The 19,404-nt window shown below is 46.7% G+C and overlaps 1 protein-coding gene across 1 annotated transcript; it reads right to left on the bottom strand.

The window, feature by feature from the left end:
- Window positions 1–7,333: 7,333 nt before the first annotated feature.
- CTXND1 (cortexin domain containing 1) lies at window positions 7,334–7,513 on the bottom strand (the record flags this gene model as incomplete). Its single annotated transcript, XM_084213760.1, has 1 exon — window positions 7,334–7,513. The coding sequence occupies one exon, from the start codon at window positions 7,511–7,513 to the stop codon at window positions 7,334–7,336; it is 180 nt and encodes a 59-aa protein (XP_084069886.1).
- Between the last annotated feature and the right edge of the window lie 11,891 nt (window positions 7,514–19,404).

Raw genomic sequence — 19,404 nt, 5'->3', positions numbered from 1 at the left:
AGACCCCAAACCCAGCCAGGATGGAAGCACCCAGCCACAGATCCTTCCAAGCTGGCTCATGCCCCAGCCCTGAGGGAGGAGGGGGCTTTGCAGGGCCACTCATCCATCCATGGGCCGTGCACCACGCAGGCATGGGTGGGAGGAGGGAGGGACCCCTGCGGCCTCAAGGTGACTGAGCTGAGCTCCTCCAGCCTGGGGACATCTGGAGAAGGTCCAGATTCCCAGAAGGTGGGTAATTTCTGGAAAGGACCTCAGGCACAGCAGGTTTCAGAGGGGAGCTGGACAAAGTCCAAAATCTCAGGACAGAGCTCAGAGTCATCTGCTGCCTGCTACATGGATGGGGGCCAGAATGCCAGGAGATGACAGAAAAGGAGACAAACTTTTCTGTGTGCACAAGACCGCTTTCTTCCCCCCTAGAAGAAGGCAGTGGCTCTTTTTGGGTGGGCACTGTGGAGAAGGAGGGCCCATAGCAATGCTGCTGGAGCCCAGAGCCGCAGCCCTGCAGGTTCTCATCCCTGTCAGGGACCCTGTGTCAAGGGAGAGGGAAGGGCACACCTGTGCTGCAAAACAGCTCTGGCCTGGGACCAGCAGCACCCACTGCCTGGGGAAAAGCAGCCTCTGACCCAAATTTTGGGAGACACACAGGTGGTATGGGCACCTCCCGCTTGCTCCATCTCCCCTGGGGCAGCTGGGGCCAGTTTGCACCCTTGTCCTTTAAAATGAAGGTCCTGGAGCTTTCCTCTGGTTTGGGGGGAAGTTGAGCACAGGTGGAAAGAGCAGGGTCTTGGAACAAGAGGGGGCTCCAGCCTGGGTGCTTGGAAAATGTTTGTTTTTGAAGTGCCTGCTTCAATTGGGTTGATTGCCTCTACAAAGAGCTTCTTCTGCACTTCTGGAAGATTCTGTTTCAGTTAGGGTTGAGCATGGCTGTCTATGCTTCTGGAGATGACTAATTTTTGTTTGATTTAGATGTGCTTTTCTTAGTTTGCTTATAATCTGGCTTCAAACAAAAGTGGGAAAAACCCACAAACAGACTCAGAGCTCCTTCTTCACCACCCTGTCACAGCACCAGGTTTGTGGGTTTGTAACCTGTGTGTAGAACAAGAAAATCCTTCTTGGATCTTCAGAAGCCTGGAGGAAAAAATAAAACCTTTCTGCTGTGTCAGCCACCTGAGAGGCCTCATTCAGGGTCTGTGAGGAGACAGAGCCTCGCTCGTGACCAGAGGAAATGGGAATGTGTGTCTAAATGGAAACCACAGCTCCTGAGCTAGCCTGGAGCATCCTTCTCCTGCCTGGAGTTTCCCACTCAGCAGAGGTCAGCAGTTCCCAGGAGCAATCCATGCTGGAGCAGTGATCCCAGGGTGAGTAGTGCTGGGCTGCTGGATGGGAGCTCCTGGAGAGGTGCAGGAGCTGCTGCTGGGCTGTGCTGCTTTAGCACAGGGTGGGCAGAGAGGCAATAAATCACGCTGCCTGAGACTATTCCACCTGCTTTTGTTATTTTGCTGGTAGCAAAACTAAAGGCAGCCACTGTTTAGTACTTTGAGATGCATTTTTGCATTTTCTTACAGATCAAAGCGTTGTCTGGCTGGTGTGTAATGGAAAAGCTGGGTGTAATTTATAATAGTGCTGTTGGTATAATTAAGTGTCAAAAAAAAAAAGAGTCATGGAATAAACCCTTAAAATGTATTTCAGAATTTAAAGGAACCAATGGGTTTTTTTGCTGTGAAATGCAGGCACTCTTCACCTGAAGTAGTTTTCTGCAGAGATTCTAATTAGAAATGGATACAATATCTTGGGGAAAAAAATTAGTTTTGATGTAGGCGTTTGGGTCAGCAATATTCATAATTCTTTCATTACCCAGGCAGTAATAACTCAAAGTAAAACACTCTCTCAGTAGCTGCTCAGGGTCAAGGAAGTGACTTTGTGAAGAGGGACAGGGCTGGTAGGTGATGCTCACGTAGCTTTTGGTGTAAAGCAGTGAGGCAGGAGACCATTTCTCAGGTTTGATTGCTGCTTCTGTTCAGAATGCCCACACAGTTGCTGCTTAGTGAGAAAGAAGGAGATCATTTCTGGGATTTTAAAATTGATTGAAGGCTTTGGGAGTACGTGAGGGACATGCTGAGGTACTGGCACCATGCTGCTCCATACAAATCTGCTGCCAGCTGCTCCTCCTCAGCTTCCCTCCTTCCCAAGAACTCCTTCACCTCAACTCTTTCTGTGTTGCACAAGTGCTTGGCTTCCCATGAAGTTTTAACCACAGACCTGTGCTCTCTGATTTTGCCATACTCCTTGCTCCACGAGCAGCTGGGATGGGGCTGGTGTTGACACAGTCAGTGAACGTCCAAGGGAAAAGCTGCAGGAGCTCCTGGTGGCAGCTGGGCATCCTTGGCTCAGCCTGGGGAACAGCACCTGGGTCAGGAGCACTGAGGGCTGGCTGGGAGCTGCAAGCACAGGGAGGGTTTCTTGTCCCACTCCTCGCTGTGCAGGATCCAGGGCAGGTTTGCTCAGGGCTCAGCCCCTGCAGCACCTCCAGTGCCCCACGGAGCACAGGGTGCCCTGGAGCTGCCGTGTCCTGGGACCCCGTTTTGGGGGGCTCTGGGATCAGCTGCAGGGGCTGGAGCGTACCCAGCTCTGCTGCCTGTTCACCCCTACCAGGTGCTTCCTTTGATCTGCAGAGGTGAGACAGCAGCTGCAGGAGAAATCCAATCAATCCTAAATATAAAATAAGTTTTGAAAAACTTCACGCTTCCTGTGGCTTCAGTACGCTTAATGCAATTTTAATACATTTTTGATTTCTGATTTCCCTGAGTGGGCTGCCTGGCTAGGTTCCAGTACAAAATGTGGAGCTTTGTAACTAAGAATTCTCTCATTGAGTGTTTCTTAACACTGTTGTGAATTTAATAATATATGATGACCTGAGAATAAATGCAACCAGGATTTTCAGATTGTTTATTGCTTTAAAGATGTGTATGTGAGCAGAGTTTTCCTCCTGGCTAGCAGGGTATTGACCATTTTTAATGAAAATTATTTTTAATTTTTTTTTTTTAATGTGAAGGAGATGGCTGAAGTCTGAGCACAGTATTTCCCCATGCAAGTCCTGTGTCTGGGCTGAAGCTGCCTGCTGGGACTGTAGTGACCCAGCAGGCTGGGGACACCCTTGCCCGAGCAGGCTGCAGCAGCATCATGTGGGTCTCTGGCTTGCCATCACTCCCTGCTTCTTCCAGAAAAACAGTTCCAGGGTGTCTGCTCAAACTCAGCTGCTGCTGGCCTCAGTTCAGGTCTGCTCTTACCTTAGCCAGAGTAGCTGTACAGAAAACAGAGTGAAGGCTCCAGCCCCTGCTCCTGACTAGGAGAGCAGTAATGATTTATCAGTGGTTCAGCCTTTGTGGCAAACTGGGTCCCAGGCACAAAGATCCTGCTGCCAGAGGACTTGCTGCAGGGACAAGTAGATCTGTAAAGCACCCAGCTTTCAGGCAGCAGAGCCCTTTTTTCAAGATGAAAGAATTAGCAATTTCTCTCTTCATCTTTTTCAAGAGGAGGAGTTCCCTAGGTGATTTTTACCCTGCATATTCCATACTCTGGAGCTCCTTCAAAGAGACCCCCACAGATGCTCCTCATTTTCAGCCGCTAGCAGGAGGGATTCCAGTCTCAGTGGCCCTATTTCTTTTGGTATGCAATTTGTTACTGATAATGAATTGCTGAAACACAGATGCTGCAGTCCCCCACCGAGCTGAAGCTCAGCTGAGTGCTCTTCCTGGCCAAGGGAGTAACCTGGAATGGCCCCTCTGGAAAGGCTGACCTTCTGCAGAGCCACAGGAACACCTGGGGCTCCATCAGCTCTGCCCTGAGCTCCAAAAACCTGCAGTGGTGCAGCCACACAGGGAGTTGTTCTCTGCTCTCCCTCTCCAGGGAGGGCTGTCATCAATGCATGCCCTTCTTGTAAATCACGTTGTGTCATGAGTATTTTCAAAGATGCTCTGCCAACAGTAAGAAAACCACAACAGAGACAGCGGGGAGGTTTTCCACGTCAAAGCTGTTTATTATGTTAGATAAATACGCTTGCAACAAGTTGGACTTGCATCCTCTGAGTGCAGTTGCTGGTAGTATGGCACAATGATTAAAAAAGAACCAAAACTAGCAGAGGCACTTGTTGCATGCAGCTGGAATTACTGCCAAGCCCAGGGATGCAGCTCCTGCTGGCAGAGCCCTTCCCTGGCTGTGAGCGGGGCTGGCTCCAGCCTGGGGTGGGAGAGCCCTGGCTCCAGGGGAAGGAGCTGAAAATGCTTAGGCATGATGTTCAAGTATTGCTTTTGGTTAAAGAGGAGTGAGGTTGTGTGATTGTGACCGGTGGGGAAAGGCAAAAAAAACCCCTAGAATTTGCTGAGCTGGGAGGGACCCGGCAGGATCGTGGAGTGACTCCTGGCCTGGCACAGGACATCCCAGGAGTGCCACCCAAAGTGTGCCTCAGAGTGTTCCCAAAGACTCCTTGAACTCAGGCTCGAGTCCTGTCACTGGTCACAAGTGTGAAGAGATCAATAGATTTATGTTTTCTCTCTAAAAACGATCTCGCTGACTTTTATGCAGTCATGTATGTGAATATCCAGATTTTTATAAAGACATTTTTTGTCAACAGAAGGATGAACTTGACAGGCTATGCCAGGAGGACAAGTGCCAATAAAACAAATCTACCCAGAGGGGTCTTTTCATGAGGATTTCCAGGAAAATCCATAAAATGGTCAGTTCAGCTGGACAAAAAGAGAAAACAGTAGCAACCATCCCTGCAAACCAAACTTGTCAATTTTCTTCCTCAGCATTTGCAACCCTCCGTTCTCAGACAGGCTTTGCTCCTGAAAGGACTGTGTGCTGCTGCCACAGGACTGACCCTGCTCTCTGTAGTGGGGCAGCCTGCTCAGAGACTTAAACTGAAACACCTGAATGAGTCCTTAGCTGAACTGGGGCTTGTCAGTGACGTGTGGCAATGCCAAAGAGTCCTGCATGCAGATCACCACCAAGGGGAGTATTGGCACTGAGAGGTGTGAGGACAAGCTCTGTCCTTGCTCTGCACCAGCTGTGAACTCAGCCAGGTGACCTGCACGCTGAAAGTGTCCCTAGCCTGGACATAATTTTGTTATTTTGCTTATTTTGTGAATAGCCCCGCTAGAGGGGTACAAGATTTAATGACAAAAAACAGGTTCCAAACTTTAGCCCAGGGAACAGGAGTGTTGTTCTTTGAGCTGGGACATCCATTCCTGTGGTGCAGACAGACTTGCCCACCAGTAAGAGAGACCAGTGGGTTTGCTCCAAGTATGATGAACATTAAATATTTAAGCCTGAAAAAGTGCTCTGCTGCTGGTGATTACCTGGCTAGCAGAAGCTGAGGCTAAAGAGCAGCCTGAGGAGCAATCTGCAGTGGGTAATGGAAGCAGAGGAAGTCTCTTGTAGAGGACATCAGAAGGAAAGCTAATATTTGCATTTTCTGCTTCTCCTACAACGGAGATCAGCAGAAATTGTGTGATTTAAAACATCCATGCAGAAGTCTCCATGTGCCTCATAGCCTGCTGTTTTGGGATCTCTGGATTTGCAGTGTTGAGCACCTTGCATCCTCAGAAATCAGTGGGCTGTGTAAAAAAGCCAGGTGCCATTTGGCTTGGCCCAAAATACTGCAGTGAGAGAGTGAATGGGGGTCTGGGCAAGTCCTCTGCCTGTGCACCAGAGTCCTGCAGTGTCACAGCATCCAGACCTTCCCCAATGGCTTTAGCAGGAAGAGCTGTCAGTAAGAACCTCATTTCTGTGTCCCTCTTTAAGGCTCTCCAGGTGCTTTCTGGTACTGTTAGACAGACAAAATGAGGTGTGACAAGATGGAATTGTTACACCCATCTCACTGGTGAGGAGACTGAGGCACGTAAAAGTTGACTTGTGTGATTATCAAACAAATCTGTCGGAGCTAGAGCAGCGCCTTACAAAGTCTGTGTCCTGATTTTCTCGTCACAGCCTTTGTTCCCACCTTTCCCACCCACTGTGTGTGGTCTCATGGCAAGAGCCTGGGGGACAGGTGGGATGGTGAGGAGGGGAAGTGGAGAAATGCCCTTCTGGGAGTTTTGTGCTTTCAGGCCTTGTCTGCTCGTGGTGCTTGCAGCACCTGCTCTGAAGTGCTGCCTTTCAATCCCAAAAGTCGAAGATGTAGTCATGAAAGAAAAGGTAGGCACGAGCAAACCTTAGAATCTGAGGAATACAGAGCTTTGGAATGCTGCAGTCCCCACCCTTCAAAGGTAAATAACAAATTTCCAGCGCTCCCATGTTCACTTCTGCCTTCTTGCATAATGGCTGTCTTAATGAATTGAGAGAAGGAAATGTACCTTAAGAATTTGTGGGAAAAATCTTCCTTTGAAGGAGCTGAATTTCTCCGAGGTAGAATGCTTATTATTGTGTGTGACTGTAAATGTTATGCTGAGGATTCTGAATTACAAAGCTGGGAGAAAAGTCCCTCTGCTTATTGTCCTTGTCATTCTAGTTCTGTCTCATCCCACTGAAGTTCACCTGAAGCAAAAAAGGGTGAAATTGCACGTGGAATCACTCTTTGAAAATCACAACATGTTTTATGTAGTTGACACCAGCGGTGTCCAGGCTCTGCTCCAGGGAATTTTGGTGCCTACCAAGCCCAAAATGAGTGGCCTGATTAATCCAAGGGCCCGTGATGGAGGAGATGGCTGATTTTTGCATGACTAGGACAGAGCAAGGTGGTGCTGTGGGGGCTACAGCAGTCCAGGACCCCCCAAGTCTGAGTGCCTCACTGGAATTATGGCTGCAGTGGGGTGGGGAGTGCAAGTGCAGAACCAAGTGAGGCAAGAATAAATCTGCTTGTATAATTCTACTTAGCCAGAGGTACTCCAGCACTTCTGCTCAGTGGTGCTCTGGTATAAGAAATCTGGGCCTTTCCTAAAATGCACCCAGAGTGGCTGAGGAAGCAATCAATATTTGGGACAATCTGTTTCCAGCAAAGACACAATACTCTTGTTGCTTTTTCATGGTATTGATGGTTACCCTGGGTTTGTGGCTGATATTGAGGGCGGGACAAACTGTGCCAGACCAAGAGTTACATTAGGAAAATCTGGAGAATCTTGTGCTACTTGAGTTAAAACGACAACTGTAAAATAAGAGTTGCTGCATAGTAGTAAACTCTGCTGCCGGAATGGCTTGCTGATACCTCGACCTGCTGAGCAGAAACAATTTACACTATGTGCTTGTGAAGGTATTGCCTCTGCCCTGCCTATCTGGGAACAGCTGTGGGTGTGCCAGCCTTCCCAGTGGGAAAGGAGCACAGGATGCCGTGCTCTGCTCAGTCATCGAGGTGCTGCTCCTCCCAGGTGGAGGTGGGGATGGCGCTGTAGGGGTCCATGATGACTTTGGCACAGCGGATGATCATCACGATCAGGAAGAGGCAGAGGAACACGAAGCAGGCCAGCGTCAGTCCCTTGTCCACGTCGACGTACACGGGCTCTGGGGTGGGCACCTCCATCGCTGGGGCCGCTCTTCATCCGGGCTGGGCTTTGCTGCTAACATCATCGAGCTCCTGCAAAGCAAGCACAGTGTCAGGCTCCAGGGAGGGACTGCTGTCCCATCATGGGGTCTGTACCAGCACGGGGTCTCTGGTGTTGAGAGGACCCCGAGGTGTTGGAAAGTCTCTTTTTCCCAGCCCCGAGACCGAAGGAGAAGAGAGAATTCCTTGGCTCTGGTTCTCAAGGTTGTTTATTATTTTTTATCTGGAACGTTCCTTCTCTGACTTGCTGAGGTCTGTCCAGCACGTGGTTCATGGCACACTGACCACCTTCAGAGCAGTGCTATCTTTTCATACTAAGAACCAAGTGTACATTATTTACAGTGATTTTCCAATACCTATCACCTACGTTAGACAGTCTCTACTCTAAACCAATCCAAAAGTGTCACCATCCCTGCAGAAGATGGAGGACAAGAAGGACAGGACACACCCAGACTCCTCCATCACGCCTCTTGAACCCCCATTCTAAATCCCTAAAATTCTACTTTTTCACCCTGTGATAATTTCCCTATCATTCTATTCAAACCCTTGTGGCCTGTAACTCTTCACACAAAGTTGCTAATTGTTTCCATGGGCTAAAATCAAAGGCACAGGTGTCTTTGACTCTGTGCCAAGGTCTCTGAGTCTCCTGCCAGGGTCCTGAGTCCTCCAGGGCAGTCAGAGCAATGTCCTGGGTTCCAATAGTATACAGGTACTTGTTACAGGTCTACTAAATTCTTGCAGGACAATAAACCAAATGGAAATGTTGTAGCTCAGCTGAATGAGAGCTGTGAGGAGAAGAAACCTCATCTCCACCTTAATTTAGCCCACAAATGCTTCCTGCTAAAATATTAGACGCTAAAAAGAGATGTTAACAAAGAAAAGAGAAGCAGAAGTGAATGAGCACTATTTGCTTGAAATATCATCTCCTAAAAGAGGCACAGACACTGCTCTTGTCTCAGCATTTCCTAATCATAAAAATATTTCCATTCCTCTGCTAGTGTGAAAGATCAGACAAATGGCAGAGCAGACTGTTTCTATTCCAATTTTCCTCTCTGTCCAAACATTCTCTGTCTCTCACTGGCACAAAGCAAAGTGAAAATTATGCATACTTATTTTCCATAATCTTTTAATCTCTGCTACTCAAGGTTCTCCAGACAGTAGAACATTTTTTTAGGAGCAATATAATTTTTAAGTGGATGTTTTATCAAGCAGAGAGGTACAGGTGATTATGTGATTAGAACAAGAATTATTTTATTCACTGTAGATGTCTGCATAGCTGAGGGTCTCTCTGGCCTCCTCACCTGATTCCATACCCAAAATAACTTCAGCAGTGATGGAACCCCTCTGAAAGTTTGGTTCTGGACAGCTCATCAGCTGATAACACAAACTGCTTTGCACAATTGTGCTGAAGGAGAGGAGCTGACCTTACACAGAACTGAGTCACTGCCCAGGGGTGAGGAAACTTCTCCTGACATCCAAGGTGGGAGGGGGAAGTGCTGGGGATTGCAGTGTAGAGGCTCAGGAATATGGAATTCCTCTTTACAGCAAACAAACCAGCAAAGTCATTCACATCAAATGCAAACATCAGCCTGAGAGCAGTCCCTGCTTTAACTGGAGAGGAGAGATGGGAACAGGAAGATCTTGGGAGGATTTGGTGAAGCTGGTGTGTCAAACAGCCCAGCTGCTCTCTGTTACTGCATGACCACAGTGAGGAAATCCCAGCTTTTGTTCCACAGACAAGTTTGCCTGGCTGTGTTTGCAGTGAGCTGCTGCAGTGGTGCCTCACATCTGGCTGCAGTTTTGCTCCTGCAGCATTGTGCTGTGCCAGCTGCCCTGGGTGTCCCAGGGACTCCTGAGCTCCTGTGCCCTGCCAACCTTCCTCAGGGTGAACTGAAGACCTTTTATTTTAGAAGCTCACAGTCTCTTCCCTGTCTCATGATTTGCTCCTTTTCAGGTGGTTTTCCAGCCTCACAACTTCCTAGATCCCATAAGGCAAGTACAAATCAGCTGGGCTCTTGAGCCTATTTTAAGCACAAGGATGTCAGGGTTTTTTTTAATTTCCTGAAAGCATAGAAATCACTGTGACAGCCAGGGAAATGAAAGAAGCTGACAACACAAAGTGAATGAAACCAAGCAGGCATCTCATGATCTCATGTATTTACCAGTCACATCCTTAGGAGCTCATGAAGAAATCTCTGAGGAGTGAGGTCAGGCTTGTAACGCTCACCTTGCCTGGTCAGAGGTTTAATATTCCCAGGAGACTCTGCTACCACTCTGTTTCACCAGCCCAGAGATCTTACATTGCAGTTTGTAACTTCATTTGATGAGAAAAAGGTTTGTCAGCAAAGCTGAGTATTAAGTATGAATACTTTATGAATACAAAAGAAAAAAAAATGTTATCAAAACTGCTAATGTATCCCAGTCTTTTCCTGCAGTGCTCTTGTGAAGGTCCAACAAGATGGGTGTGATTTTGAATTTTTTTTTTCCCCTCCTGACATTCTGGCTGTTGTATCAGGGATTATTTCACCCTAAGTTACCTCCTGCAGAATAGCAGAACTACCTGGTAATTTCCATCAGTACTGATCTTGGAGGGAAAGCTGCATTTTCCCTCAAATGTACTTTCTTTGGAAAGATGAATAATTTACTCAGAAAATGATCAGAGGTTTCAAGTAGAGATCTATTCCCTTGGAGATTTTTCTCTTCAAAATGGCATCACAATCTCATAGAAGTCTGGTTTAAGTGCTGCATCCCTCTGCTTCAGGACTGTGCCTAGAGGATGTTTCTCTCCTGCTGGAAGGGAAAAGCACATTTTGGAAAGGACAGCCAGGCTTTAGAAGGCTTTACCCAGAGAGCAGAGTGAAAGGCTGTGGCATCTGAGCTGTGGTTTGCACGGTAAATTCCAGTGACAGCTTGAACCTAATGATTTTGGTTTATATTGACCTGTTTTGACAAAAGTAGACATTTTCAGTGGGACTAGAAATATTTTTTCCAAGAAAGCTGAATTCTTGAGGTGCACAGATCATGTTTTCTGTCCTTCTGGTCCCCCCACAAACTCAGTGATGCTTTGATGCTGAGCACTGCTCTGCATGCAGTCCCTGCTGGTGGCCAGTGTGTGCTCCTTGGGGCTGGCCAGAAGGATCTGCCTTTGGCTGTCCTCACTGCACCTGTCAGAGTGGAGCCTCCTCTGCAGGTCTGGCATGTCACAGGGCTGGGGTCAGTCCTGGGAGCTTGGTGCCTGGGTGGTGTTCCTGCTGCTGCTGCCCTTGGCTTGGCAGGGCAGGAGTCCTTGGTGCTGGAGTGGGGCTGTGCCTGGCCCCAGATAATTTATTGTGCCTGGAACTCACTGCTGTTCTAGATCAGGCAAGAGACAGTCCCCAAATGCAAAAGTAGATGTGTTCACAAATGCAAAAAAATGCAAAATAGTCCCCACAATTAAAAAAAAAAAAAGTGTCCACCAGGACAGTTTTCTCTTGGGAAAGTCCAGCTCCCAAATATCCCATGGACATGCTGTGTCCTGCTGTCTGCCAGCTCCTTGTGCTCCTCCATCTCTGTAACAGCTGCACAACTGCTCCTGTTTAATTCCCATTTCCTTGGCCAGTGCCTGCACTGCCCTTCCTCACTCCCCTGGTGCCCAGCAGGTCTGGAGTGGGTTGTGGAAGTGTCTCCCAGGATGAAGCAGATTAATTCCAGGCTGGGTGCTCTGCCTGCACACCCTGCCCTCCCTGGGATGTACAGAGGGGTTTTGTAGTCAGTTTGTCTTGGTCTGGTGTGTGAAATCCACCAGTGCTGTTAAATTAGCTCTCTCTCCAGCTACAGACTGCTTGGCTGGATGTTTTGCTCTTGTTTGCTAGCAGGGTTGATGTTGACAGCATTGTGTGTGTGGGGGGGAAAAATCAGCAGAAACAATTATAAAGTTTCACACTTGAATGATCAAATTTTCTCTGAATAGCTGAATTGTAGAAAATTACATTTTCTTTTTTCCCAGCTTGACAGCAATGAGCTGTAGAATTGTGGTTTTTCAATATTCTTCAGATTTGTTGAAAATGGGATCTGGTCTAAACAAAGCCAGGAGATGAAGAATAATCCCTGGTTCCAACTGGGCAGCTCAGCCATCCTGAATCTGCCCTGCTGTAAACCCCTGGGTGTTTCAGTGCACCTCTCTGGGAGCAGGGCTGTGCCACAGGCAGGGATGGGGAGTTCAGCACCAGGAGTGACTCTGTGCCCTTGGCTGCTGGAGGGTGGCAGGGGGCCAGCAGCAGCTGTGTCTCTTCAGAGGGGTTGGCATCCTCCAGCTTTGGTGCCCTGCTCCCCTGGCTTTTTTCTGTCTCTGTTCTGCCAGTCCCTGGAGCTGGCCCAGGGATCAGGAGCCCTGTGCCTCACTGAGGGCTCCATCCTGAGCATTTGGTCTTTGCTGGTTGTTTTGTTTCCCAGTGCCCCTTTCATGAGGGGTTGCCACAGAAGAGAGATTAGATTTAATTTTTATGACCTTATGCAGGGTGTTGGCATCCTCCTTAGTGTTCCAGCTCTGTTACAGGCTCTCTGTAACGTTTGTGCTCATCAGTGTGCCTGAATTTTGCAATCAGCCCTACCTATGCAAGATACTTTAAAACACAAGTTTTGGGGGTTTGTTTCCTGAGCTGACAATCTTGGCACTGTCCCTTTAAATATAAACTAATAATAAACCACATACATTGCAGAGAGCTGGTTCCTATGCTGGTTAATCGTGTTTCAACTCATCTCAACCCTTAGGATTGATTTCAAAACAGTCTCTGGTTTTGGTTTGTTTTTTTTTTTTATTTTTTTCCTTCTATACTCCTTTCCCAAAACTGCCGATGTGGAGAGAGGGTAGGGAAGGGAAATGATAAGATTTCATGTATGAAGCAGATCCATACCTTCCAGACCTGGGCAGGAAGCCTGTCACATCCCAGCAGAGCAGCATTGTGGAGATAAAATCCTCCCTGCAGTCATATTTCAAAAGTTGTCTCGGTCGGAGGCGCTCCGGCGGCGTCCGGGCTCCGCTCAGGTTCACCTCCAGCCAGACCTGGAAGCAGAAGCAGTTCTCACCGGGGTGCTCTGCAAAAAAAGAATAATTGACAATTGCTGCTCACGGGATGGGGGCGGGACAGACTCGCTCAGAGCCTGGAGCAGCTCCAGAGGCAGCCTGGCCACTCGTGCCCAGCGTGGATTCGCTGTCACACACCCCCTGCAAGAACATTGATGAGAGGAAAAGCAATGTTCAAGCCTCAGGTCATAGCAATATTTCTTCTTAAACAAGTAGAAAATCTTTTTTTTTTTTTAAATCACAGTGAAAGATCAGCCAGGTTTGAATTGATCCAGCTCAGGAGTCTGAATATTTATTTAGGGCTTGGATGGTTCGTTTAAACATAAACAAAACTGCTTGATTTATCTGAACTGATACACCAGGACTTAAAAACTATTAATTATTTGCATTTTTAATTTTTTTAGTCTGTCTAAAATAGTTTCACACAAAATAGTTTCAGGCAGCAATGTTTGCTGGGTGACAAACCTGGCTTTTTGCACATTGTTGTGGACGGGAGTTCCAAGGTGTAGGATGGGAAGGCTGAGAAGGACAAGGCAAGAGATGAGCCCCAATCCCCTGTGAGAGGACTCAGCAGGACAGGGCAGGGTGTGCTCAGGTGAGGGACTGGAGGTGAGGTGCTGCTCCAGAGGGGAATTGTGTGTGTTTGTCAAACGAAGTCACCTTCAATCTGAAGCTCCAATCTCTACAGGAATAGCCTGGACACTTGATCATACTCTAATGTCCTTAACAATCTAGTTTTGATTAAAAACTCGCTGCCTCTGAGCACAGGAGTCAAATGCTGTGGATAGATACAGACAGATGAGCTTCTTGCTACACCCAGAGAGCAATGATGTGACCGTTAGCTTAGTCTAAAAATTAATTGTCCTTTTATACTTACAATTCTTTCAGCAGAAAATCAATATTTCATTTCAGTAACTCTGCCTTCTATAAGCATGATTTTTCCTGTGTAGCTGAAGGCAGATTAATTCTTTGTTTTTAACTCACTGTTTGGCATTTTGTTTTGGTTGTTGGACTATTTTATTTCTTGCTTTACATAATGACTTTAAACCTTTCTGCTTAGCTTTGTTTATGCAAACTCCTTTATTCAATCTAGCCCTCAGTTAGGGTCAAGAAACAAATAATCTTCCCTCCACACACTTGCTTTTAGCCAGTTGTAAATCACTGGATGCCAGTATTCCATCAGAAGACTAAAGACATCATTTGCAAGAGCCCAAAAGTTGAAAACAAATAAACACATAAATCAATCTGGGGAAAGTTTTAAAAGTTGCTGTTGCACAAATGTTTCCTCCCTACATAGCCCCATGGCAAGAATAACATTAATCTTCATTGAGGAAAAGATGCAGCATACACTTAAAATAACTGTGGGCTGCTTATAATTTGAGGAGATCCTAAATCAAATAATAATTTCAAGGAGCATGTGGAATTACTCATTGACAAAAGATTACAAAATAGAGGGCTGTGCTTGGGAACAAGTTGCTGTTCAGAACTATTGAGTGAACTGAGGGACTGCTGGGATCTGGAGTAAAAAGTGTTTCCAGCCTCCCAAAGCTCAACTGTTGTGAAAAATCCTTGATTAAACTTTGCTGAGGTGAGAACACCTGTGAAACTCTCAGAGGCTGGAAGTGGTGATTCAGAGTGAAAGAGGGGTAGATCCAGTGATGCTCTCTGTGGGATGCTGGCTGGACACAGGAGTGGGAAGTGATGGGGCTCGAGTACCAATATCAAGGGCAGGCAGTGCAGGATGATGCTGTGATGCTGTCTGTGTGTCAGTGGCTTTGTAACCCACAGGGGAGCAGGAGGAGAAAGCAAATCCAGTGCTCCCTCAGAGCCCAGCCCAGGGACTGTCCTGGGCTGATCCCTGTGACCCCTGTGAGAGCTGCAGGGACGTTCCTTTGGTCCCCAGTTTGTGTTTCTGCTGCACTGGGAGAGCTGCAGGATTGTACAGCGTGGTCCAGCCCATCCTTGCAGGGCTGGCTCCACCCTGGGGCTGTTGGGAACATTGATTCATCCTTTAGGAGATAACACCCAGAAAATGCAAAGCAGGTCCTGGGATGTGAAACGTTTAGATGAGCTTGAGAGGGAGCATCTGCCTGAGCAGGACCATCCTTCATTGCCTGTGTGTTTTGATAAGGGGGCTGAAGCTGCTTTCCTTATCACTCAGTGCATCCCCTTTCATCAAGGCAAGAGGAAGTGTAAAGGAGTCTGAGGGAAACAAATGGATTAGGCTTTTAAGCCAAGGCTTGTAAGGTCTGAATAGATATGATATAAACTCATTTTAATGGAGTATCTTCTTTTTAAACTCTCTGCTGTTTAAATCCTCTGAAAGGAGACAAACATGCCTGTTGGTCCTGGCAGTTATTTTATAAATTAAACAATGACTGTTAGCCAGGAGAATTATAAGCAAAAATATGAAGAAATTTTTCACTGCAGTAAAGCTGACAAGGAGGAAAAATGACCCATATTTTTCTGTGCTACTCTGAATTTTTATTATTTTTTTACAAAAACAAAAGGCTCACTTCAAGGCAGAACAGCAACTCCTTTTTACATAACTGTTACCTTGTGGTGGTGATGTCAGTATTCTGTAAGTTGCAGGACACCTCTTAGACACACATCTTTTGCTCTTTCATCTTGAAAAGCTACATACAGATCAGATTGAAGATGTATCAATAATTTTCCAGTTGAGGAAAAGTTTTGTGGATGAATTCTCAGCAAGTATAGCCGGGTTAGAACAGCCACAAATATAGGGAGAAAGGAATCATATAGCCCTGCTTCACCTCTGAATCATTTATTTCAAGTCAAAAGTTAAATTCTTGCTAATGAAGGTAACTCTTGGTCAAGAAAGTTTTAACAAATGAGCAGAAAAACATCCAAAACAGTTACAGGTGGCTTTGCCATTGCAATAGCTGCAGGTATCCTTTAATCCATAGTGATAACTGATTCACAAACTTTTTTAATACAGGCCTTTCTCAGATACCTCAGAAATTTGTGGGAGAGGGATTTGATCAATTAAACTTCAGCAAAAACAAAGCTCAAAGTCCAGAGTGTGTTTTGGGTAAAAACAAGAAAAACTGAGCAGGCTCTACACAGGGCTTCCATCAAAGGCACTGCTCCTGCCTGTTCCTTTTCTGAACCTGTTTGGTCTGCAGGGCATGGTGAGGATGGATGTTACAGCTTGTGCTCATGCACAAAACCTCCTGTGCTACTGCTCTGCATCTTTGTGGTGATCTGACCAGGGCTGGGGTGCCAGCTCAACCACATCCCATCTTAAACCGGGGGGAAAAATAAAATCTTGCAAAGCAATCTCGCAAAAAATCTTGCAGTCTTAAAGGCTGGATGAATCAGCTTGAGATGTAGTGGAAATATGGAGCTGACTGCAAAGCAGGACATGAGATTCAGCCCTGCCAGCCTCCCTTGCAGGGCCCTGGGCAGAAATGGAGCCCCAGGAGGAGCAGCCCCAGAGCCCAGAAATGGCTTTGGGTAAGGATGAGGAACCCTCAGAAAACAAAGGCAAAACCAGCCCTGCTTACACAGATTTACCTCTCCTGGCTGGTGTGAGGAATAGGAGGAAAGAATAATTGAAGGTCTGAAATGAAAATCTGGGGGCCCCAGGTGATCCAAATGAGTTTGGGTCAGGGCTGTTCCAGGGAGCAGAGCCCTGTGCTACGTGGGACACCCACGGCAGCTTCTCTCCCTCTCCAGCTGGAAAACCAGAATTGTTGCAGCATGTTATCTAATTCCAGCTCTAATTTGCCAACAGGAGAAGCAGAAGTATCATTACTAGTTTTTCCCTGTTTTCTTTTCTCAAGAGGACAGTTTTTCTCCTGCTACTATAAGAACTGGGAGAGTGAAAGCTGGCCTGTTTTCAGAGGCACTGAGTGCCTCCAGCACCATCTGGAACCAGTGTGAGCAGCCAAACAGCTCAACAGCACAGAAAATCTTCCTGTTTTCAGAACCCCCCCCCCCACCTTCTGCACAGCTCTGCACATGAACACTGCACAAAAGATTCTTTCTGAGGAGGATCCAGTTGGCACCCTCATAAACTGTGTTTTCCACTGTCTCCCAGCAGGGATGGATTGCATCTTCCTTCAGAGAGAGGCCAGATGATTTTTATTACAAATGAACCAAAACCTTGAGTCAGGACATGCATTACATTTTCCGTGACAGCCCTGGCTGGAGTGAAGGATCCTGATAAGAATTTAAGGATAATTGAGCCCTAGTCTATAGCTCTGTAGGTAGGTAACAAATATAGCAGCCTCCACATTTGGCATGTCCCCAAGGGAGGCTGGGTGAAAGGATAAATGGCCCATTGCTGAGATGAGTGAGGATCAGGCAGGATCCTGAGCCCAGCTGTTCATGGTCTCTGTCTCTTGTCCTTCCCAGGACATGTGGGCAATTTCTACTGCAGTCAATCAAACCTGTCCAGGGCTGGGTTTTGGCACCAAGGCTGGCTGGTGAAGAGCTGCCTGTGCAAATGGGGACAAACTTTTTAGCAGGGGCTGCTGTGTTAGGGTAAGGGGCAATGGTTTAACTAAACCAGGATCTATTTAAATCTGATATAAGGAAGATCATTTTTACAAGGAGGGTGGTAAAACACTGCAGGGTAATGGGTGCCCCATCTCTGGAAATAGTCAAGGTAAGATTGAACAGGGCTCTGAGTTACTGAGGGCTCTAATTACTGATCTCCCAACTCATTGCAGTGGCCTTGGAGCTTGATGACCTATAAAGGTCCCTTCCAACCCAAACCATTCTGTGATTCTATGAAATCCTGCTAAACTTGCCCTCTGTGAGAGATTGTTATGTTACAATGGGGTTTTAGAGGGATGACAAACTTGTAAACTTTGAGTATCTCTTGGTTGCAGAATGTATTTATTAGAAGTGCCAGATGGATGGGTATCAAGTGCAGTTTGTGTTTAAGACAGAACAGTCAAAAATGGTCTCTCAGAAAGGTGAAACAATGGGGCTGTTTCTGACTGGGCCTTGGTGGGCAGAACACCAATTTAGTGATCACCAGCACAGCCTGACATTGAAGCTGCCCAAGCAGTGAAAAGGCACCCCATGATTATCACCCTGGTTGTCATTCTCATTTCTGGGCTGTGCTCCCTGGACCACCTGTAGGTGAATCCTCAGGTACCCATGCCCTGGGGGCTGCTCCAGGCCAGGCTCTAATTCCCCTTCCCTGCAGCAGTTCTGATCCATGCCAGTGATGACTTTGGCCATAGCTTTGTTTGTTTTGGGGGGGACTGATGCCTTTTCATCCCCTCCTTCCCTCTCATCCCACTCTGGATTGAAGACATTCCCAAGGGTAACCCATGGCCTGAGTGCTACCTGTGTTTCTCCATGGTTTTTTTCTGATCATGTACTCATGTACCCTCTCTAAGTATATGTGCAGCATTTCATCACATCAAGAAAGGTCCTTTCCTCAGCTGGAAGCTCATTGACTTTTCTATAAAACTTGTAGTCAGAAAGACTCTTTAATTAAGACTGTGCAGAAAAGAGCTTTGATTCCAGACGTGTGTCACAGCCTGATGTTGTTTCCTCTGTCACTGCAGCAGATTACTGGAAGTGTAGTCCTTGATTAAAAAGATTGTGGGCAATTACATTCCATCTCCACATCTCCAGCTAGATCAGTGGCTTGTCAGTGGGTCACTGGGAATCAGGCTGCCAGAACCTTTGTACATGTTCAGTTTATAAAGGACTGGTTTTGGCACAGCCCCCAGCAGTCCCAGACAGCCAACACCTTATTAATGCACCATTAGCCACAAGGAACATTTTTAAGAGAACCTAACCTACAGGGAGCCAGGAGGGCTTGCCTGAACTGACTCAGCAGTTTGGAAGGTCTTTTCTCCCTTGCAGGGATCACACTGACTTCTGAATGTGCCCAGGTGTCCCAAACCTAAGTGCTCCTTTACCCCTTGTTGCCATTTTTAATTTTGTGTTTTCTGGACTGGGATCACTGTGGTTTGAAAGGAGAGAAGTGGGCTGAGGAATAGATACCTGCCCCAGGGGAGTTCTCTTTAGGATAACTAAAATGATCAAAGGGATGATCAGTTGCTTTATTAGTGTCTGAAGAGGATGAGGAAAAGGTGGCTGAGGAATCATGTTTGAGCTATACAAAAATCACGGGTCAGGCAAGTGGGAAAACTGTTTCCTCCCATAAAAAAAAAAAAATCACCAGTTTTCAAAAGAGGTAATTGAGGGCATTCAATGAACTGGTAAACTCCCAGCTTGTTATAGAAAAAAGGGCTTCTTTATTCAGCAGGGAGTGACTTTCCAACACTTGCTACCACAGAGGGCTGCAGACAGCACCAGCAGGCTGTCCTGGATGAATTTTAACCTGGATGAATTACAGACAACAGGTCCAGAAACAAATCTTAAAACCACTAATGAGGGGTGTTCCCTATGACTTCCTAAAGGAGTAGTTGTGTGGGGTGGAGGATGGGCTGCCAAATGTGACACAGGGTCCCTAAGGAGCATCTCCCCTCAGATCCATGGCCTGCTCAATAACAGGTTTCTGATGTTCTTATTTCTTGGATTGCCAATGCTTTTGGGCTGCCTCTGGAAAGTCCCTTTAAGAGAAGATATTTAAGATCTGATCCAATTTCAGCTTCAATCTCTATTTGTATGTGTAAGTAATACAGCTCTAATACTTTTAAAACCAGGCACTGATCTTTGCTTCTAGTTTAACTCTGTCTCTTCATATTTACTGAATATATTTATATTCAGTGCAATAATGAGATTCCTCAAAAGCTCTTCAAGCATGAAAAGAAACTAAACTCAAACAGCTCAGTCCTATGAATAATAAGGTGAG

This window comes from Fringilla coelebs, assembly GCF_963513975.1.
Source record: "Fringilla coelebs genome assembly, chromosome: 12".
Classification (NCBI taxonomy): domain Eukaryota; kingdom Metazoa; phylum Chordata; class Aves; order Passeriformes; family Fringillidae; genus Fringilla; species Fringilla coelebs.
This window is presented reverse-complemented; position numbering and strand designations above follow the sequence as displayed.